This window comes from Elephantulus edwardii, unplaced genomic scaffold, assembly GCF_000299155.1.
Source record: "Elephantulus edwardii isolate Elephantulus edwardi_28Jun2011 unplaced genomic scaffold, EleEdw1.0 scaffold00138, whole genome shotgun sequence".
NCBI lineage: Eukaryota > Metazoa > Chordata > Mammalia > Macroscelidea > Macroscelididae > Elephantulus > Elephantulus edwardii.
The window spans coordinates 291,771-311,637 of NW_006399888.1; the positions used below are offsets into that span (position 1 = coordinate 291,771).

At 45.7% G+C, this 19,867-nt stretch overlaps 1 protein-coding gene across 2 annotated transcripts in view; it reads left to right on the forward strand.

Moving 5' to 3' along the window:
- Window positions 1-19,867, forward strand: part of VPS16 (vacuolar protein sorting 16 homolog (S. cerevisiae)) — a 34,323-nt gene that overhangs the window by 13,370 nt on the left and 1,086 nt on the right. Inside the window, exons 2-22 of one of the 2 annotated variants that reach the window (XM_006894190.1) lie at window positions 14,209-14,297; window positions 14,510-14,607; window positions 14,695-14,823; window positions 14,904-15,048; window positions 15,167-15,282; window positions 15,378-15,500; window positions 15,617-15,672; window positions 15,979-16,068; window positions 16,164-16,258; window positions 16,343-16,419; window positions 16,875-17,006; window positions 17,102-17,229; window positions 17,358-17,393; window positions 17,570-17,678; window positions 17,842-17,976; window positions 18,097-18,205; window positions 18,297-18,394; window positions 18,482-18,589; window positions 19,006-19,083; window positions 19,174-19,343; window positions 19,425-19,521. In XM_006894190.1, the coding sequence (XP_006894252.1) occupies window positions 14,209-14,297; window positions 14,510-14,607; window positions 14,695-14,823; window positions 14,904-15,048; window positions 15,167-15,282; window positions 15,378-15,500; window positions 15,617-15,672; window positions 15,979-16,068; window positions 16,164-16,258; window positions 16,343-16,419; window positions 16,875-17,006; window positions 17,102-17,229; window positions 17,358-17,393; window positions 17,570-17,678; window positions 17,842-17,976; window positions 18,097-18,205; window positions 18,297-18,394; window positions 18,482-18,589; window positions 19,006-19,083; window positions 19,174-19,343; window positions 19,425-19,521 (2,218 nt within the window). The remainder of the gene's footprint in view (window positions 1-14,208; window positions 14,298-14,509; window positions 14,608-14,694; window positions 14,824-14,903; window positions 15,049-15,166; window positions 15,283-15,377; window positions 15,501-15,616; window positions 15,673-15,978; window positions 16,069-16,163; window positions 16,259-16,342; window positions 16,420-16,874; window positions 17,007-17,101; window positions 17,230-17,357; window positions 17,394-17,569; window positions 17,679-17,841; window positions 17,977-18,096; window positions 18,206-18,296; window positions 18,395-18,481; window positions 18,590-19,005; window positions 19,084-19,173; window positions 19,344-19,424; window positions 19,522-19,867) is intronic. The other variant, XM_006894191.1, reaches the window with a different exon arrangement.

Sequence of the window (19,867 nt, forward strand, 5' to 3'; positions counted from 1 at the left end):
ATCCGGGGGCCGAGGGCAGCCTGCCCCGGGCAGAGGGCCGCGAAGGACTGAAAGTATTTTTAATGACATTAATTACAGTTAATGTAATTACTGGATTACAATCTGTAATCAGCACATTATTATATGTTGCCTTTCTCTTCATCCAACTTATCTATTTATTAGTAATTTTTACTCCCCTCTCCTTTCTCATCTAAGATTCCTCCATCTTATATGTGTTAACACGTGTGCGTGTTTGTTTTAGCTTTTTATAATGATGATCTTATACCATAATCGCTATTTTGTGACCGACTTAAATCACTCAACATAATTTGTTTTAGATTCATCCAACATTGCACATTATTTCACAAATTCTCAATCTTTTTTTTAGTGATTCTTAATACTCCTTTATGTGAACCATAGTTTTTTACTATTTGTCTATTGATGACTTGGGTTGTTTCCAGCACTTTGCTGTTTAAGTAACAGGGGTGGGTGAGTATGTTAGTTGTGCTACAGCTCTTTTTCTTCAGGATGTATACTTAGTAGTGGGATTGCTGGATCAAATGGCGTTTCTATTTCAGGCTTTCTAGGGAAGTACCAAACTGCTTTCTGTAGTGGTCAAACCATTTCACATTACCATCATTAGTGTATGAGAGTTCCAATCTTAGCATTTGTTATTTGCTGTCTTTCTGAACACTGTGATTGTTGCAGGGATGAGATGTTACCTCATTGTTGTTTTGATTGGTATCTCTAATAGCTAATGTGGGGAAGTGTGGGAAATCTCCTCCCATACTGCTTCTGGAAACCCATTGGCGTGTTGGTTTCGACTTGACAGAACTCAATGACAATAGTTAATAGAGAGAGCTCTGGTGGCTTAGTGGTAAGAAGGATTGGAGAGCAGGGAGAAGGATGCCCCCTCTGGGAGCTGAGTTTTTATTAAGGAGGATGGAAAAATTTAGAAACTAATAATGATGATATTTGAAAAAAAAGATGAAAATAATTAATACTATTAAGTTGCACATACTAGAAATTTGCGACAATGAGTGAATGAAAACCCCTCCTTTCTGTAAACTTCTGTTAAAATCACAATAAAAAAAATTTACCAACATATTATACAACATGGATGACCCTGGAGGACTTTATGCTGAATGAAATATCTCAGTCACAAAAGGACAAACATTGCATGGCACCACTGTTATAAAACAGGACTGACATGGAGGTTGGGGGAAAACTGAGAAAAGGGGGATTAAATAAATAAATAAATAATGAGCATGCATTGGAACAGATGAGGGAAAGAACTGTTTAAAAGAAATATATATGTGTAGGCATTATTTGCATGAAACAGTCCATAGCAAAGTGGACTGGGGAGGCAGGAGAGGGAGGAAATTATGCAACAATGAATGATTTTTTTTTTAAAGCAAACTGGGTGGCGTAGGGAGGAAAATGTGTAAAAATGAATGACTGAAAATCCAAATTTTCTGCAAACTTTAGTTAAAATCACAATTTAAATTTTTTTAACAATGTTTTTTATTACATCTTTTAATACAAGGAAGAAGGGGGGGAATTTTATCCCACACTATAGTTGTTATAGTCATCATTTCTGTTATAGTAGTGTCAGTTTCAGGGAGCTCTGGGGATGTAGTGGTAAGCTGTGCTGCAGTCCCAAAGACAGGAGGTTCAGATCCAGAACCATTCCCAAAACCTGTGCTTCAGTTGACACAATAAACTGCAGTCAATTAAAAAACCCCATTTATCAAAACAGCTATGAGGTATCATCTCACCCCAGTCAGAATAGCAAAATTCAACAGAGCAGCAAACAACACATCCTGGCAAGCTTGTGGAGAACCTGGAACCCTTATTCACCCTTGGTGGGAGTATAAATGTAATTGGTGCAACCACTATGGAAGGCTGTATGGTGCTCTCAAAAAGTTGGAAATAGAATATATGCACACCCATGTTTATTGCTGTTTTGTTCACAGTAGCAAAAAGTTGGAAACAACCCAAGTGCCCATTAACAAATGAGTGGATAGAGAAGCTGTAATATATTCACATAATAGAATATTATGCAGCATTGAAAAACAACTCATGAAATATTATACAAAATGGGTGACCCTGGAAGACATTATGCTGAGTGAAATATCTCAGTCACAGAAAGACAAATACTGTAAAATGCCACTGTTTATAAAACAAGACTGACAGTGGGGTTGGTAAAGAAAAGAAAAAAGGGGATAAATAATTTACATGGCAGTGAATCAGATGAGGGAGAGAACTGTATAAAAGGAATATATGATTAGGTATTATTGATATGACAAGAGTCTAGAATATGAGCTACATAGTAAGTAGTCTGGAGGGGGGATCTGTATAAAATGAAAGAACTTTTTTCCAAAGAAAAAAGCAAACAGGGGTGGGGGGAGACAGGAAGGAAAATGTACAACAGTGAATGAATGGAATTCCAAGTTCTTTATAAACTTACAATAAAATCTCAATTAAAAAAAACCCCACACCCTTCTTTTTCTGTTGAATTGGAACCAACTTACAGCTGCAGAGTCTGTAAATTGTATGGGAGGATTACCCCTCTTTCTTCCATGAAGCAGCTAGTGGATACAAACTGCCTGCCTTTGGGATTGACAGGACACCACCTTGCCCACTAGACCATCAGAGCTTAACTAACTGGGATCCTTGTAATGGCATAGTAGCATCCCAGTTCCCATTGACAAGGAGCTCAGCACCCTGTTCAAATCCAAAGAGACACCAGACCCACTGCTGTTGAGTCAGTCTGATTCAAAGTGACCCTGTAGGACAGGGCACAGCTGGCCCCTATGGTTTCAGGATGGTAAATCTACAGAAGCCGACTGTCACATCCTTCCCCTGAGGAATGGCTGGTGGATTTAAACCGCACATTTCCACCTGATCCGTGACAGTACCAGGGTTCCTTTCAAACTCAAATTCATGGCAGCTAAATGAGCCCTGAAATCTCATCATCAAAGATCTGTCTCCTGGTGAGCTCTGGTGGCCTAGTGGCAAGAAACTGCACTGCAGTCCCAAGGGTGAGCAGTTCGAATCCGCCAGATGCTCTACTGAAGGAGGGACAGTCTCCTCCTGTACCAATTAGATCTGATGTGATGGTATACACACGCACACAAAAAATAATAATTAAAAAAAAAATACCTGTTTCCTGATGCCTTTCACAGTACCAAAGCATTGTTAGAGCCCACTGGGTGGCAGAAAAGTTCACTAGTTTTTCTAGGCTGGGGCGAGTTCATAGTTTCTGGTTAAATGGGAAGCAGCTATTTGGGACACAGGTGGGGGGACCCAGGTGACATGCAGCTAGTGTCCAGGGTCATGAAGAGTGCTGATGTGAGCACAAAGCCTGGAGATCAGTGGTGTTTGTAAGGGAAGCCACATCTTGTAGCTGAGAGTGTGGGGGTGCAGAGTGAGTGGAAGCACTGATGTGAAGGTGAGCTGGAGGCAGGGACCAGGCACTGGGCATGCGGAGGAAGTGGAAGCTGCTTCTGTGGTCAAGAAACAGAACAGTGGTGTCTTTCAAGTGAGCTGATCGTTCAGATGATCACCAGTCTAGGCCAGGAGTTTAAGAGACTGTGTATTCTAGGTGCAGGCTTGGCTGGGCCAGAGTACCACCAGATGTCCTCACACCCCTGCTGCTAAAAGCAACAGGCTCCTCTCTCTGAAGTGTCCCTCCAGCGCGCTCTACTGAGAGAAAGTAACATCATGCTCCATGTGTCAGAGTAAACTACTATGTGTTGACTGCAGCCTTAAAGATGAATTGAAGCTCAACATCAAGAAAACAAAGATTCTCACCACTGGGCCAATTGGCAGCATCATGACAGATGATGAATAAATTGAGATTGTTAACAATTTCAGTTTGCTTGCCTCTATATTCAACACTCTTGGTACCAGCAACCAGGAAATCAAAGGACGAATTGCACTGGGAAAGTCTACAGTTAGGGACCTCTCCAGAGTACTGAGGAGCAACGATGTCAGTCTGGAGACTAAGGTGCTCCTGATCTGGGCCATGGTCTTCGCAATTACTTGCTATGCATCAGAAAGCTGGACAGTGACTAGGGAATGTTAGAAAGAGAACTGATGCCTTTGTGCTAGAGAAGAGTATTGAATATACCATGAACTGCTAGGAGAACAAATAGGTTCATCCTGAAGAGGGTAGAACCAGGCTTCTCTTTGGAGGCAAGGGTTTTGAAGCTCTGTCTGACATATTTTGGGCATGTTGCAAGGAGGGACAGTCTTTGGAGAGGGACGTCATGCTTCAGAGGGTGGAGGGATAGCGCAAGAGATCCTGGATGAGATAGATTGACTCAGTGACTGGTGTAATGAGCGTAGGTGTGTTCAGAGACAATAACATTGGTTCAGGTCAGGATAGAACAGAGTTCAGAGCTGTTTTACATAGGGTTGCTATGAGTAGCATGCAACTCAAGAGCACATAACAACAGTTATCCCGCCATACGCATTGAAATTTGGAGGTGAGAAGCAGTAAGTTTTTAACTGACACACCGAGTTTGTGTGAATATCTGACTTCCCTTCAGATGTTATTCTAGTGGTCTTAATAATAAAATGTTAAAAATGCAGGTTATAAAAATAAAATTAAGGCCCTCTATGAGGTGGATTGATTCAGTGACTGGGATAATTGGGATGGGAGTGTCAGAGACAGTGCGATTGGCACAGGACAGAGCGGAGTTTAGGGTTGCTGTACATAGGGTCGCTATGAGTCGCAAGCGACTCGACGGCACATAACAACAACAACAACAAATGTACCAAAGTTAAAAGTCATTGCCATGGTGTCAGAACTGACTCTTAGCTGACCCTGTAGGTTTTCAGAGGCTGTAAATGACACGGGAGGAGATTTCTCATCCTCCGGAGGAGGAGCCCTGATGGATTCAAACGGCCAGAGAGGCTCTACCTTTGTGTTAGCAGCATAGTACGCTCCAGATTAAGCCTCTAGAGCTCCCAAGTATATAGTATACAGTTTTAAATCCTCTTACACCTCTCCCCCACCCTATGAACCACCTTCTCTAGATACAACCATTGTTCCTGGGTTGGCGTGGGGGCTTCTGGGTCATTTCTGTTTATTGTCACACTTTGATGTGTTTATGTATGGATGTGCTATAAAAAATATGCTTGAATTTTTTTATTCCATAAACCAGTTTGTCTCCTTTTTTTTTTTTTTTGTTTGAGTAAAGCCCTTTTTCTAGTTCATCTTGATCTGTAGCATTATTAGGTTTTTTAGGTAAAAAGTAAAGATACATTTATTAGAAAGCTACATCCCAAAGGAATGGGCCTCCATCCTTGAAAGGACATATGGAGGAGAGGCAGAGGCCTAGCATATTCTTAAAAATCTAACAATATCTTCAAAATAATTTCATAACTGTGTGCGCGGACACCTTGTGGATGGCCATGGACTGTTCCCCAGGAAAGGCAGTGGTTTATTTAACCAATTTCATTGTGATGGACATTTAAGGACATTTGTCAGGGTGGCATGGTAAACACTTGACCACTAACTGAGAGAAGTGTATCAGATGGTGAGAAGGATGTGGATAGGGTTTCGTTCAGCTCTGCTCTTCATAGGGTTGCTGTGCATCGTAGTTGACTCTACAGTAGGCCACTAACAACAACACCAGAGCCACTTAGAGAGGGGGAACCACGTGACAGTCTACTTCTGTCAAGCTTTCAACGTTGGGGGCCTGATAAAGCAGTTCTGCTCTGCCCCATAGGTTTACCATGGGTCAATATTGACTTGGGAGCAGTGGGTTATTTTTTGGTTGTGTTGTTTTGGTTTTAAAAACAATTCTGAAGTGCATTCATATCTATTTGTGCTAGTTTTAGAAGTTAGACCATTAGAGTGTAATTGCTAGATCAGAGAATGTGCACATTCAAAAGTTAGGTGGTGTGTCATTACTTTCCGGAAGGGCTAAGTCAATTTACATACGCTTCTACGAGATATGTGAAAGCATTCATTTTCCCTACCAATCTGACTGTTGAATGTGGTAGCCTTTTAAGATACTGCCACTTAGGTGGCTGAAAAATGAACATGGTCTTTAAATTAATATTTATAGTGTTTAGGGATGTCTTTGACTTTTTAAAATTTATTCTTTTTTGCGTGTGTACCATCAAATCGGGTCTGACTGGTACAAGAGGAGATTGCCCCTCCTTCGCAGTGGAGCATCTGATGGATTTGAACCGTGTGCCTCTGGGATTGCAATGCAACTTCTTGCTACTAGGCCACCAGAGCTCCCTATGACTTCTTGACCTTGACTGTTTTTTCAGTTGTCTTGTTCTAATGATTGATAAAGAAGCAACTTAAAATAAAGCCTTTACATCTGGTATACTTGGAGTTGATATTACTGATCTTTTAGTTTTATTTTCATTTTAAAACATTAAAATTATTTTAAAATAAAAGCATCCATTATTTACATGTCACAAACATTTTTTCCCCTTTTGGTTTGTTTACCTACTTCATTTTTGATGTTTTTTTTTTAATATCCCACCACTTTTAAAAAGTTAGTTCTTTAACAAGTAGATGTTACTGTGATTTTTTTAAATTATAATCTCATTCCTAGGGAGCTCTGGTGGCCTAGTGGCACGAAGCTGTGCTGCAATTCCAAGGGCACATGGTTTGAATGCACCATCTACTCCACAAGAGAAGAATGGGCAGTCTCCTTCTGTGGGATTAACTGCCTCCGAAAACCTTCTGGTGGGTCAGCTATGCGTTGATTCCAACTCGACATTCACAACAGCAATCTCATTTTTTATTTTTTTTTAAACAATCTCGTTCTTATCCCTGCCCTCATCCATTACATTCTGCCTCTCCCCTACAAAATATTATTCAACAGTCTTGTTGCTGATGACTCAGAACAGACTCATGGCTGCTCCAACATCAGGTTTCAGAGGCTGTAAATCACACGGGAGGAAACACTCCTTCTTTCTTCTATGGAGCAGCTGGTGGATTTGAACCACGTAACTTAGAGTTGGCAGCATAATTCCTTATCCACTAGACGACCAGAACTCCCTGTAAGATACATTAAATTCTTTAAATCTCTTTTAAAGATTTTTTTTTTCAAATGCAAGCAAATAGAACTGTTAATCTTAGGTCTTCTTTTGATACAGGCTCAACTCATTGCTGGAGAAGTCATAAATTTTCTTTTTTCTTGTAGAAGACATTATTTTTTATTTACTTTTTTGTTGGTCTTTTCCTTTGTGACTTCTCGGTTTTATATCATGCTTCGAATAGTTTCCGCTTTTTGATCATAAAAAATATTCCAGGAATTTTTTTGCTATGATTTTATTATTATTATGTTAGTATGTAAATCTTAAATCCCATCTGGAATTTTTTTTTAAGAGAAAGAAAGCAATTAAATACTTTTAATTGAGATTCTTTCCATATGGCCCATTGTCTCATTTCAAATATCAGTGTGTACTGCTTTGAAATGTCACTTTTAGTAAAATACCAAATTCCCAAGGCTTTTTTTGGACTTTATTCTCTTTCATTAGCCCGAGTCAAAACCTAGGGAGCTCAAGTGGCGTAGTCCATAGGGAGTTGCACTGATAACTCAAAAGTAACACAACCCTGGAGGTTCGAACCTACCAGCAACTCCTGGTGAGGAGCATGGGCAATCTCCTGTAGATTTATAGCCTCCAGAAGCACAGTGAAAAGGCCACCTGTGTGTTGGTTCAGACTCAGGGCAATGCATTGAGACGTAATAATTTTTGTTTTAATCTATTTTCTTTTTATTTTATTTTCATTTTTAACAAGGGCACTCTGGTGGCTTGGTAGCTAAAGAGTTGTGCTGCCAGTCCAGAGGCAGGAAGTTCGAATACAACAGCTCCTCCAGAGAAAGAAAAACAATCTCTGACTGTGCAATTTACAGCCTCTGAAAACCCAGCCTCTCAGGGTCAGCTGTGAGTTGGTTCTGATTCAATGACATATAAACAATACATTTTCATCAGTATGTTCTTTAGCCTCCTTCCCCTTTTTGTGCAGAATTTTTTTCTTTTAAAATTTTATTATTTTTGTGTATGTACCATCAAATCAGATCTGACTGGTAGAGGAGGCGATTGTCCCTCCTTCTCCAGCAGAGCAACCTGGTGGATCTGAACTGCTCATCTCTGGGATTACAATGCAGCTTTTTGCCACTAGGCCACCAGAGCTTGCTGCAAAATGTTCTTGAATATTTTCCATGTCATACAGTTTGTGGGGTTATTTTTCCCCTTCTAAAAACTTTGGAATCCATTTTTGTGCCTTCCCCAAAAAAATGTTGGGGTTGGAATTACTTTTTATATATAGACCATTTTGGGTTGTTTTACCCTGCCTTATGTGTTCAAAAAAAAAAAGCATTGATTTTACAGAGTTCTTTAGACTTATTCTTGGATCTCTTTAGGATCTTTTTAAATGTAATATTTCTAGTTGCTTCTTGCTAGAATAGAGTGATTTATGTCGATCACACTGCTGAGCTCTCCCGTTTTCTCATAGGTTGGTTGTTTTGGATTTTCTAAGTAGATAGTACATTATGTAAATAGTGACGTCTGTTCCTTCTCCATAATTTAAACCTCTCATTTTTGTCTTAAGAGTTGTTTGTTTGTTTGTTTGTTTTGTCTAGAGCCCCCAAAAGAATGTCAAGTGGTGAGTAATGGTTGCCGCCTTCTCAGTATTTACCGTGAAGGCTTGTATAGGGCACTTATCAAAATGCTCTTCTTCCACATTGTCTTCTCAGGGCATCCTGGAGTAATTCCCCCCTCCTGTCTCCTCTGCTTTCCTCTTTTTTTTTTTCTGCCTTTGACAGTCAAATGCTGACTTTCTGAAACTTTGACGTCACTATCGGGCTCCTCTCATACAGACCTTCCTCGGACACTTGTGTGCATACGTGTCACGCTGTGTCTGCTTCTCATGTCACATTCACAGGCTGACATCTCATTCCAAGCTTCTCTCCTGTGATCTGGACTTCCCGAAGAGCTCCTCTTGGATTACCTGTGGGCATTGCAAATACAGTACTTCTAATAGCAGAGACCTTCTTTTCCTCAGGGTGCCTTAGGGTTCTTGGCATCCTTCATTTGCTCCACTTAGAAGTCATCAGAAAATGCTGCTGAGTCTGCCTTTGAATTATCAGTCAGCTTTCTTTATTCTCCTTCATCTCCTGTCCCAGTCCTGACACACATAATCAGCTGCATTCACACCCTGTGTGATCTCTGTTTTCTGGCCTCTCTCCCACCCATCCCACACTCCACTCTGCTCCCTGCCCCTCTGCTCCTCTCTGTTCACTTGGCTCCCTGTGGCCAGGATCGTGCTGCCCTGTGACAGCGCTCCCACCTTCTTACAGTCCAAGGGGCCTGGCAGGTGCTGGCCTCGCCCCAGTGGTCCCCGTCATGGCCAGGGCTGTGTGGCCCTTGGTCATTCTTCCTCAGATAATGATCTCCGAGTGGTTTTCTTCTCCCACATCACCCTGGCATCTGTCCCACTCATTTCCTTCCGTCAAGTTCATTTTATAACATTATGATCTGAGAAGATGCTTTGTAGTATTTTAATGATTTTGATTTATTGAGGCTTGTTTTGTGACCTTATGTGCCGTCTATTCTGGAGAAGAATGCATATTGTATTATTGTTGAGTGTAGTGTTCTACATTCCCCTGAGCTGAACTGTTTAGTTCTTCTCCATCTTTTCTTGAGTTTCTAGTCATTCTGTCCTTCATTGAAAGTGGTGTATTGAAGTCTCCTACTACTATTGCTGTGGAGTTATCTCTTTTTTTCTTCAAACTTGTTAACATTGGATTTATATATTTTACAGCTCTGTTATTGGGTATATAGATATTAATTATAGTTATAACATCTTATTCATTTTGACCCTTTGATTATTATGTGATGCCCAATGTCCTCCCTTGTCTCTTAAACATTTTTTCTTAAAAAGTCAGTTTTTCAGAAATTAATATTGTCATTCCTACTTTTCTTTTTTTATTACTGTTTGCCTGGTGTGTTTTTTTCCCACCCTTTTATTTTTTTCGTTTAACTTTGTTCTTGTACTTTGGATGTGTCTCTTACAGACAGCATATTAATGGGCCATGTTTTCTTATCCCTTCTGTTATTCTTTTTCACTTGACTCTGCGTTTAATCCATTTACATCCAGCATAATTACTGGTAGGTGTGGTAACACTGCTTTGATTTTGCTGCTCTCTTTTTTTGCAGTACTCCTGATTTATTTGTTCCATCTTCTTTGTGCTTAATTCATTTTATTTATGGCTTTTAAAATCAAGTCCCTCATGCCTATTGTATTCTTAAGTATTTGTTGTTTTGTGTTGTTGAGTCAGACCTCACTGATAGCTGACCTGCCAGTAGGTTGCAGAGGCTGGAAATAAACCGAAGAGACTGCCGGTCTTTCTCCTATGGAGCACCTGGTGAACACGCACTTCTTGGACTGGAGCTTTTGGGTTAACAGGACTGCTCTTTACTCACTAAACCACCTGGACACTCTACTAAGCATTTACAAAGCTTTTATGGTTTTCCTTTTGTTTTGTTTTGATGAGAAGGTTTATTAATACCCATAAAGGGTACCCTGTAAGTTATTGTTTTATTCCCAAGTTTAAAGCAGTTCACCTTACCTTGAAATCTCCTTGGCTTCCTCTGAATTTAGCAGTTTTGTAACTACACTTCTAATTCCCTCTGTTTGTGTTACACCTGTCTACATTTACGGACCAATGCCTCTGGTTCCCTATTTTTAGTGTCCTATGTTTGCTATACTTTGTGTATTTCTGTGTCTGGGTCAGTTTCTGAAGATATCCTCTATTTTTTCCCCCCTATTAATTTTAATGAAAGTTTAGAGAGACTTAGGGTTTCCATTAATTCGTTGTTGCACTTTCCTCTCTGCCCACCCTCTTCCCTTCAATTCACTCTTCTCCTTGAAAAGTGAAAGAAAAATTCTTTCATTGTTTTGTAATCCCTCCCCCTAAGTCCACTCCACTGTGCAGCCTTCATTCTGGACTCCTGTCATGACAATAATACCCAATCATATATTCCTTTTAAACAGTTCACCCCTTTATCTATTTAAATGCAGAATACATCGTTCCTCCCCTCATTCTCTGTCTTCCCTCAACCCTGATGTCAGTCCCATTTTACAGCAGTGGCCCTATGCAGTATTTGTCCTTTCTTGACTGAGACATTTCACTCTGCATAATGTCCTCCAGGGTCATCCATTTTGTATAATATTTCATGAGTTCCTTGTTTTTCAGTGCTGCATAGTATTTAATTGTGTGAATATATACCAGAGCTTCTCTAACCTTTCATTTGTTGATGGGTACTTGGCTTGTTTCCAGCTCTTTGCTGTTGCCAACAAAGCCGCAATAAACATGGGTGTGCATATATCTTCTTGGGTGAAGGTTATGGTTTCTTTAGGGTATATTCCCAGTAGTGGAATTGCTGGGTCGAATGGTATTTCTATTTGCAACTTTTTGAGAAAGCGCCATACAGCCTTCCATAGTGGTTGCACCATTTTACACTCCCACCAACAGTGAATGAGGGTTCCAGTTTCTCCGCAACCTCACTAGCATTTGATATTTGCTGTTCTGTTGAATTTTGCTATTTTTATTGGGGTGAGATGATCTTTCATAGGTGTTTTGAAGGTGTCCTCTTAATTTCAGGTTATTGGTAGCTCTTGGTGCAAAGAACTTCCTTTAGCCTTTAGTACGTCTTGTAGAGTTGATAAAATTTTCACAAATTGCCTTAGTTTCTGTTTATCCAGAATGTTATTTAGGAGGAATGATTTTACTGAGTATAGAATTCCTGTGGGCTTATTTTTCTTTTCTGAGTTTTATAATATTATCCCATTCCCTTCTTGCCGACATGACTTCTGATGGCCAACTAGAGGTTGTTTTTACTGGTTTTCCTCTTGAAGTAACTCTTTGTTTTCCCGGGCTACCTTTAATAGTCTCTGTCTTTGATTTTAGAAAATTTGATTATGTCTTGGTATTTTTAGTTTTTGATCAATTTGGGGTCACTAAGGCTCTTGAATGCATGTTTCCTCCTTTTTCACAATATTTGGCAAGTTTTCGTCCAACAAATCTTCATTGATTTCCCTGTACTGTTTTTGGGTCACTTCCTGTTCTGGAATTCTAATCATGTAAATTCTTTCTCTTGATACTGTCCCACAGGATTCTTATGCTTGCTTTATTTTATTTTCTCCCTTTTTCTGGTTGTTTTCTAATAAATTAGTGTTGAAAGATTTGTGTTCCATCTTACTAAGCCTGTGTTCCGTGCCTTCCATTCTGCTCTTTTATCCTTTCAGTTCTGAAATTTTAGTTTTAATGTTCTGCATTTGAACTTGCTGCTTTTTAGTTATTTCTAGTTTTCCAGTTATTTAATCTTATTTTTAAAAAATTCTTCTAGCATTTTTGTCTGTGGTTTCCCTACACTTTTTCTCAGGAGCTCTGGTGGCCTAGTGATAAGAAGCTGCACTGCAGTTCCAAAGGTACACAGTTCAAATCTACAAGCTGCTCTGCAGGAGAAGACTGGGCTGTCTCCTCCTATACTTCTGAAAACCCACTGAAGGGTCAGCTATGGATCAGTTCTGACTCAGCAACAATGGAGAGACACTTAACTATCATTCTTTTGAATTCCATACAAAGTTCCAACATCGTATCTTCCTCTGAAGAATTTTCTGGTTCTGTGTTTTGGTCACATTTTTGTTGTCTCTATATTGTCTTGTGGTTTTTGACTGGTTTAAAGTTACTTGGCTGCAAGATGCTGTGGCGATGGTGACTTTTTTTTAACTGTGCTTTAGTACATTCGATCAAGCTGCATGAGTGTTTAGCTTTGCTTTCTCACTTGCTAGTTCTTAGTGTTTTACCTCCTCTCTTCTTGTAGACTTGATAGAGGATGGAGGAGTGTGTGCAGGGCTCAGTTCCCTGTTCGAGCATTAGCGGGCCACCTGGAACTTTGGTGCCTGCAGTCTTTCATAGACCCCTTAGTCTTGTCCAGGGGTAGAGCTGCAAGAGTTATATATATATATATAGGTGTGATTAGAGACTTGCCTATTTGTTGTCAGTGAGAAGAAAAAAAAAACTGAAACAACAGCAATCAGAAAACACCCAAAACCAAGATTGGACAGTAAGAGGGAATAAAAAACCCAAGGCCCAGAGGGGTACAAAGAAGGGAGAATCAAAAGAAAAATAAAGAGGGAAAGACCAATAAAGGAAAAGGAGAAGGTTAGAGAGAAGAGAAAGCAGAAGATAAGGAGAAAAACTCCAACCAGAAAACCCCACACAAGAGCAAAATGCAAAACAAGCTAAGAAAAATCCCAGAAGCTACAGGAAATACAGCAAAAGAAAGAAGGACCGTGGAGGAAGGGGCCTGGGCACCTGCTTGGTGCTCCTGTCACTGCTGAGGGGGCTGGAGACGAGATAGCTGACCTGGGACAGTGTGTCTGCCAGTCCAACAGAGGGTTGAAATTGGGGTGCACAGCCTAGTCAGAATGTCTGCTCCTCTGCGAGATGGCGAAATCCCCAGTATGTGAGCTGGGCCAAGGGTAGTACTTCATCCAGTTTAGGGGGCAGGGGCGGTGGGACATCCAACCCCAAAGTTTCTCCTGGTCTCAGAGGATCCTGGGCTGATCCATCTGGCTAGGAATGGTCTTTGCCAGTCCAGTGATGGGTGTAGGCAAGGTACCCAATCTGAGATGACTAGTTATAATTCTTATTTTGCAGGCTACTTTTATTTATTAAGAAGGTAACCTCAGGAGATGGTTGCAGCTCAAAATTTAAAGAGCAGCTCGAGCTGACAGGATAGTCTTGGGGAGTCCTCTAGGTTCAACCAGTCTAATGAGTGACCTTTTTAAGAATTTGAGTTGTGCTTCATATATATATCTCCCATTCTGTCAGGACTCAGACCCTTTTTGAGGTCATGGTTTTCCACTGTTGTAGATTTGAACCAGTCTCTCCACCCTGGTCCTGTCCCAGTGGGTGTCATTTAGCCAGCCAGTCCTGAGAACCTGTGCTATCCATGGACACTTGTTCTAAGGGCTGTAGCTCCCCCAGCCAGAACCCTGCCTGCCTTCAGCGCTGCACGCGAATGGCCTGATTGCTAGGTCAGTCTCGTCATCATCCCTCCCTGCCTCTGGGGAGCCTGCCCACTGTGCTGTGGAGGACAGTGGGAGCTTTAGGGTCTCAGTGCACCTGGCAGGCAGGGTCATAGGAGGCTGATGTCCGCTTGCCTCTGTGTGGGCAGGAAATATGAGCTGTACAGCATGGACTGGGACCTGAAGGAGGAACTGCGGGATTGCCTGGTGGCCGCTGCACCCTATGGGGGCCCTATCGGTATGTCACTCCCCTGCTGCCCTCTGCTATGGGATCATGGGGTGAACTCGAGGTCCTCGGTTCCGTGGGTCCCTGCTGTCACGTTCTTGCTGGTGTACACCATCACCTCCTGCGCACCGTGCTGAGATACTTCTACGTCTGTTCTCCTGAGGCCTACTTCCCCCATAATGGGCCTGGGACACGTGGTCAGACAGTCTCCTCTCAAACTGCAGCGCTGCTTAGGAACCCCTGGCGGAAGGAGAAGCCAGCCAGCATGCGGCCGGTGCTGGATATCTACTCGGCTTCCAGCCTGCTACTGACCAGTATGCTGGTGAGCACCCCCAACCACCCCCAGGTCTAAGAGCTGGTCAGAGATCCCTGCATCCCCCCAACATCCTGCATACCTTCTCCTCTACAGTGGAAGAGTGGGCCTGTGGTGTCCCTGGGCTGGTCAGCTGAGGAGGAGCTGCTCTGTATCCAGGAAGATGGTGCTGTGCTGGTCTACGGGCTCCACGGTGACTTCCGGAGACACTTCAGCATGGGCAATGTAGGGAACATTGGGACTGAGGAGTGGAGATGGGGTCTCTGACTCCCGTGGCTCCCTCATCCCCTGGTCCCTCTACCCAGGAAGTACTACAGAATCGGGTTCTGGATGCCCGGGTCTTCCACACGGAGTTTGGCTCTGGGGTGGCCATCCTTACAGGGGCTCATCGCTTTACCCTCAGTGCCAACGTGGGCGACCTCAAACTCCGCCGGATGCCAGAGGTGCCAGGTGAGCCCTGACAGCCCCGAGACAGTGCTCTTTCACCCAGTGTTGTGCCCACACACTCTGGGACCCCAAGAGGCAAGTGGCCCTGGTCACTCTGAGGACACCCTTCTCATGGCTGCAGGCCTGCAGAGCGTACCCTCATGCTGGACTGTGCTGTGCCAGGAGCGAGCGGCGCACATTCTGCTGGCCATGGGGCCTGATCTGTACCTCCTGGACCACGCTGCCTGCTCTGCAGTGGTGAGGGTGCTGAGGCGGGAGGGGAGTGAGGGCAGAGGGTGGCAGTGGGGACCTCTAAATCACTGTGCCTGGTGTCCTCCCTGGCCCGGTCGCAGACACCCCCTGGCCTGGCCCCAGGAGTGAGCAGCTTTCTGCAGATGGCTGTCTCCTTTACCTACCGGCACCTGGCCCTCTTTACAGACACAGGCTACATCTGGATGGGGACAGCGTCACTCAAGGTGTGATCCTGGGACAGCACGGTAGTTCACAACGCGGGCCAAAGGCCTCTTGGGGCTAGGAGAGGGCCTTTTCAGGCAGATGGGTGACGGCTGAGATGATCTCCACCTTTTTCTAGGAGAAGCTGTGCGAGTTCAACTGTAATATCCGGGCCCCCCCAAAGCAGATGGTCTGGTGAGGACGGCTGATGGGCATGCTCTACCAGGGGAGGGAAGGGATATTGGCTTATATCCCTGGATGCTCCGCTTTACCTGTTGACCAGCTAAGCCAAGTGCAGCTTTGAGCCTGTCTTTTCCGCCAGTCCACACTTGAGGGGATTCGTTGCCCTCTGTGGACCCCAGATGCCCTGGGGAGCTGGCAGGTCAGTCATCCTGTCTTGTTCCAGAGCAAAGGAGATGTGAGCAGTGAAGTCAGAGATAAGGCAGTGGGGCCAGCTTCCCGGGTTGTGTCCAGACGTCGGGGTGTGGGGGTGTCCTACAGGTGCAGTCGTCCTCGCAGCAAGGAGCGAGCCGTCGTGGTGGCCTGGGAAAGGCGGCTGATGGTGGTGGGTGATGCACCAGAGAGCATCCAGTATCCTTGGAGAACTGCCTCCAGGGCTGGGAGGGTGGGGGGTTCCCTGCCCTCCTCGCTCTCAGGGTAGGCTTGGGAGCCTTGACTAAACCTAGATTTGTGCTGGACGAAGATTCATACTTGGTGCCTGAGCTTGACGGAGTCCGCATCTTCTCACGTAGCACCCATGAGTTCCTGCATGAGGTTCCAGGTTAGCTGCCCTGGGCAGGGACATTGGAGCAGAAGGGTATCAAGGCAGGGCTGACTCCCCTAACTTACTAATTCCCTCCTCTAGTGGCCAGTGAGGAGATCTTCAAAATTGCCTCAATGGCCCCTGGAGCACTGCTGTTGGAGGCCCAGAAGGAATATGAGGTAAAGCCCAGCCCTGGTCAGTCTTCTCGGATTCTGAGAGGTACCTCTCTTCACTTTCCCCTGCCCCCGACTCGTTCAGCCCCCTCTCCTCACTTGGATCCCTCTAGTCACAGGCAGGTGCCAGCTTTCAAGATCGAGGCAAGACCCTGACCCAGGTTGGGGAGCACTGGGTGGATTAAAGGGTTATAGGGTTTTCCAAATGATAGAGAGGGACGGGAAGCCCATATACTCCATACTCCTTGAAAAGTCTCAGGACTTAACCAGAGCACTTGTGGCTGATGTGAAGTGGCTTTGATGGGCACAGGGGAGAGATGTGGGGCTAAAGAGCTGTGGGCTGGCTTGAGCTTGTGTAGCCCTCAACTAGTTCCATTGAACCACAGTCCAAAGGGGTTAGGGCTAGATTTTGGGGTGTCCTTTGTTATGCTGTCTTATCGCTGGCACCCCTTTCTCCTCAGAAAGAGAGCCAGAAGGCAGACGAGTACCTGCGGGAAATCCAGGAGCTGGGGCAGCTGACCCAGGCTGTGCAGCAGTGCATCGAGGCAGCAGGACACGAGCACTGGCCGGACATGCAGAAGAGGCTGCTCAGGGTTGGCCTGGAGGGCCGAGGCCAGGGCTGGATCGGGGGGAGCTGAGCCCTGAGGGAGGGGAGTCCATCCTCTGTTTCCCTCTTCCCCCCTTCCAGGCAGCCTCCTTTGGAAAGTGTTTCCTCGACAGATTTCCACCTGACAGTTTTGTACGAATGTGTCAGGACCTGCGTGTGCTCAACGCTGTCAGGGACTATCACATTGGCATCCCTCTCACCTATAGCCAGTATCCTTGATTGTCCTGGAGGGGTGTGTGTGGCCAGGGGACAGGGTCAGGAGGTAGAGATGCTTCCTGCAGCCGCATGGCACACTGGGCTTCTCCCCCAGCTGGATCCTTAACTGGGTAAAATACAGATACAAGCAGCTTACCATCCAGGTGTTGCTGGACAGGTACAGCAAGCCCGAGGGAAGTGGCAGGAAGGCTGTAGGAGGGCAGACACGGTGGCCTTTGGGGAGAAGTGGTCACTGCCCATGACCCGTCTCTTGGGATTTGGGAGCCGAGGGCTCAGGCTGAGGGCATTTGGCCGTCTCTTGTCACCTCATTGCTTCTCCTGCTTGTCTGCCAGGCTTGTCTTGCGGAGGCTTTATCCTCTCGCCATCCAGATATGCGAGTATCTGCGTCTTCCTGAAGTGCAAGGCGTCAGCAGGATCCTGGCCCACTGGGCCTGCTACAAGGTGAGGATCTGGGCGGAATCCAGGGCCATTTGAGGGCTTCCAGGCCCCTGGTGAGGAATAGGAAACAGGAAGTACAGAGCTGAAGGAACAGTCCTGGTCAGGGGCCTTCGCCGGTGGTGGGTAGGAGCCAGACATATCTGACTCAGCTTCTCTCTCTCGACAGGTGCAACAGAAAGACGTGTCTGACGAGGACGTTGCTCGGGCCATTAACCAGAAACTTGGAGACACGCCTGGCGTCTCCTACTCCGACATCGCTGCACGAGCCTATGGCTGCGGGCGCACCGAGCTGGCTATTAAGGTGTGGGTGCTCAGCCCTCCACATTGCTCTGACCAAGGGGTAGAGTCCCCAGCCAGCTCCTCACCTCTGCACCTCCTCTTCTCCCCTCTGCACCTCCTCTCCTCCCCTCCCACCCTACAGCTGCTGGAGTATGAGCCACGCTCGGGGGAGCAAGTCCCCCTTCTCCTAAAGATGAAAAGGAGCAAACTGGCGCTGAGCAAGGCCATCGAGAGCGGGGACACTGACCTGGGTGAGCTGGGTGTAGATGAGGACAGGGCCGGGGCCCCCAGGTTGAGCATGGAGCCAGGCTGGAGTCTCCACCCTGTCTTGTCGTCCCACAGTGTTCACAGTGTTGCTGCACCTAAAGAACGAGCTGAACCGGGGAGACTTCTTTATGACCCTCCGGAACCAGCCCATGGCCTTGAGTTTGTACCGGCAGGTGGGTGAGCTGGGCACAGGTGGGGGTTGGAGTGACCCTGAACCCTTGAAGTGGCCTCACTGAGGGATCACCTGCTTGTGTCTCCAGTTCTGTAAGCACCAGGAGCTAGAGACGCTGAAGGACCTTTACAACCAGGATGACAATCACCAGGAGCTGGGCAGCTTCCACATCCGAGCCAGCTACACGGCTGAGGAGGTCTGGGCTCCACAGCGGTGGGACCTGTGGGCCGGGCTAGTGCGTCCTGGTCCTTCTCCAGCAGGCTGAGCCTCTGTTGGTGCATATTCTCTCTCTCTGATCTGCACTTTTTTTTAAAATTTTTTTTTTTATTTGTGTGTACCGTCAAATCAGAGCTGACTGGTACAGGAGGGAGATTTCCCCTCCTTCTCCAGCAGAGCGTTGGGTGGATTAGAACCACATACCTCTGGGATTGCAGTGCAGCTTCTTGCCACTAGGTCACCTGAGCTCCCTTGATCCTCACTCTTGAGGAGGGCATTAGTCCCAGCGGAGCTAACTGTCAGCCTGTCCTGTGACCCTCAAGCCCAGGAGTCTAGGAAATGGAGTGGGTCACGCTGTGTGTGCTGTGGGCTCAGGCCTCCCTTTTCCCCCTGCAGCGCATTGAGGGACGCGTAGCGGCTCTGCAGACAGCAGCTGACGCCTTCTACAAGGCCAAGAATGAGTTTGCAGCCAAGGTTTGACCCCCTCGTCTCTAGAAGAGTCTCCTCCTCTCCGGCCCTTCTTGCCTTCTCCTCATTCCCACCCGGCCTCCTCCTGGTTTCCAGGCCACAGAGGACCAGATGCGGCTCTTGCGGCTCCAGCGACGCCTAGAAGACGAGCTGGGAGGTCAGTTCCTAGACCTGTCATTACACGACACGGTCACCACCCTCATCCTTGGCGGCCACAACAAGCGCGCAGAGCAGCTGGCACGGGATTTCCGGATCCCCGACAAGAGGTGAGTGAGGGCCGGTGCGACTTGCAGGTGCTGGGACTGCGTGGTCCCTGTGCCACTTCTCACGGCCCAGCTTCTCCACAGGCTCTGGTGGCTGAAGCTGACGGCCCTGGCAGAGCTGGAAGACTGGGAGGAGCTAGAGAAGTTCTCCAAGAGCAAGAAGTCACCCATCGGCTACCTGGTGAGGCCGGGATCCACCCTCTGCCCCATCTCCAGCCAGAGCCGTCCTGAGGAGGGGAAAGGGGGGGTAAGAGAGGATGACCCATTCAGGGAGACACCAGCCATTCTGCCAGGTAGAGTGGAGGGATGACCCCAGAGTAAGGGAGACTGAATACTTTCCTTGACCATGTGCCGGAGGGAAGGCCATGTTCAAGGGAGGGACTCTGTGAGGCAGAGGAGGATGCTGATGGGGTTTCTGTTCTGAGGCACAGAGATTCAGAGGTGGAGGGTAGATGAGGGTAAGTACAAGAGAAGACACACACCTGGATTCAGAGGTGGAGGGTAGATGAGGGTAAGTACAAGAGAAG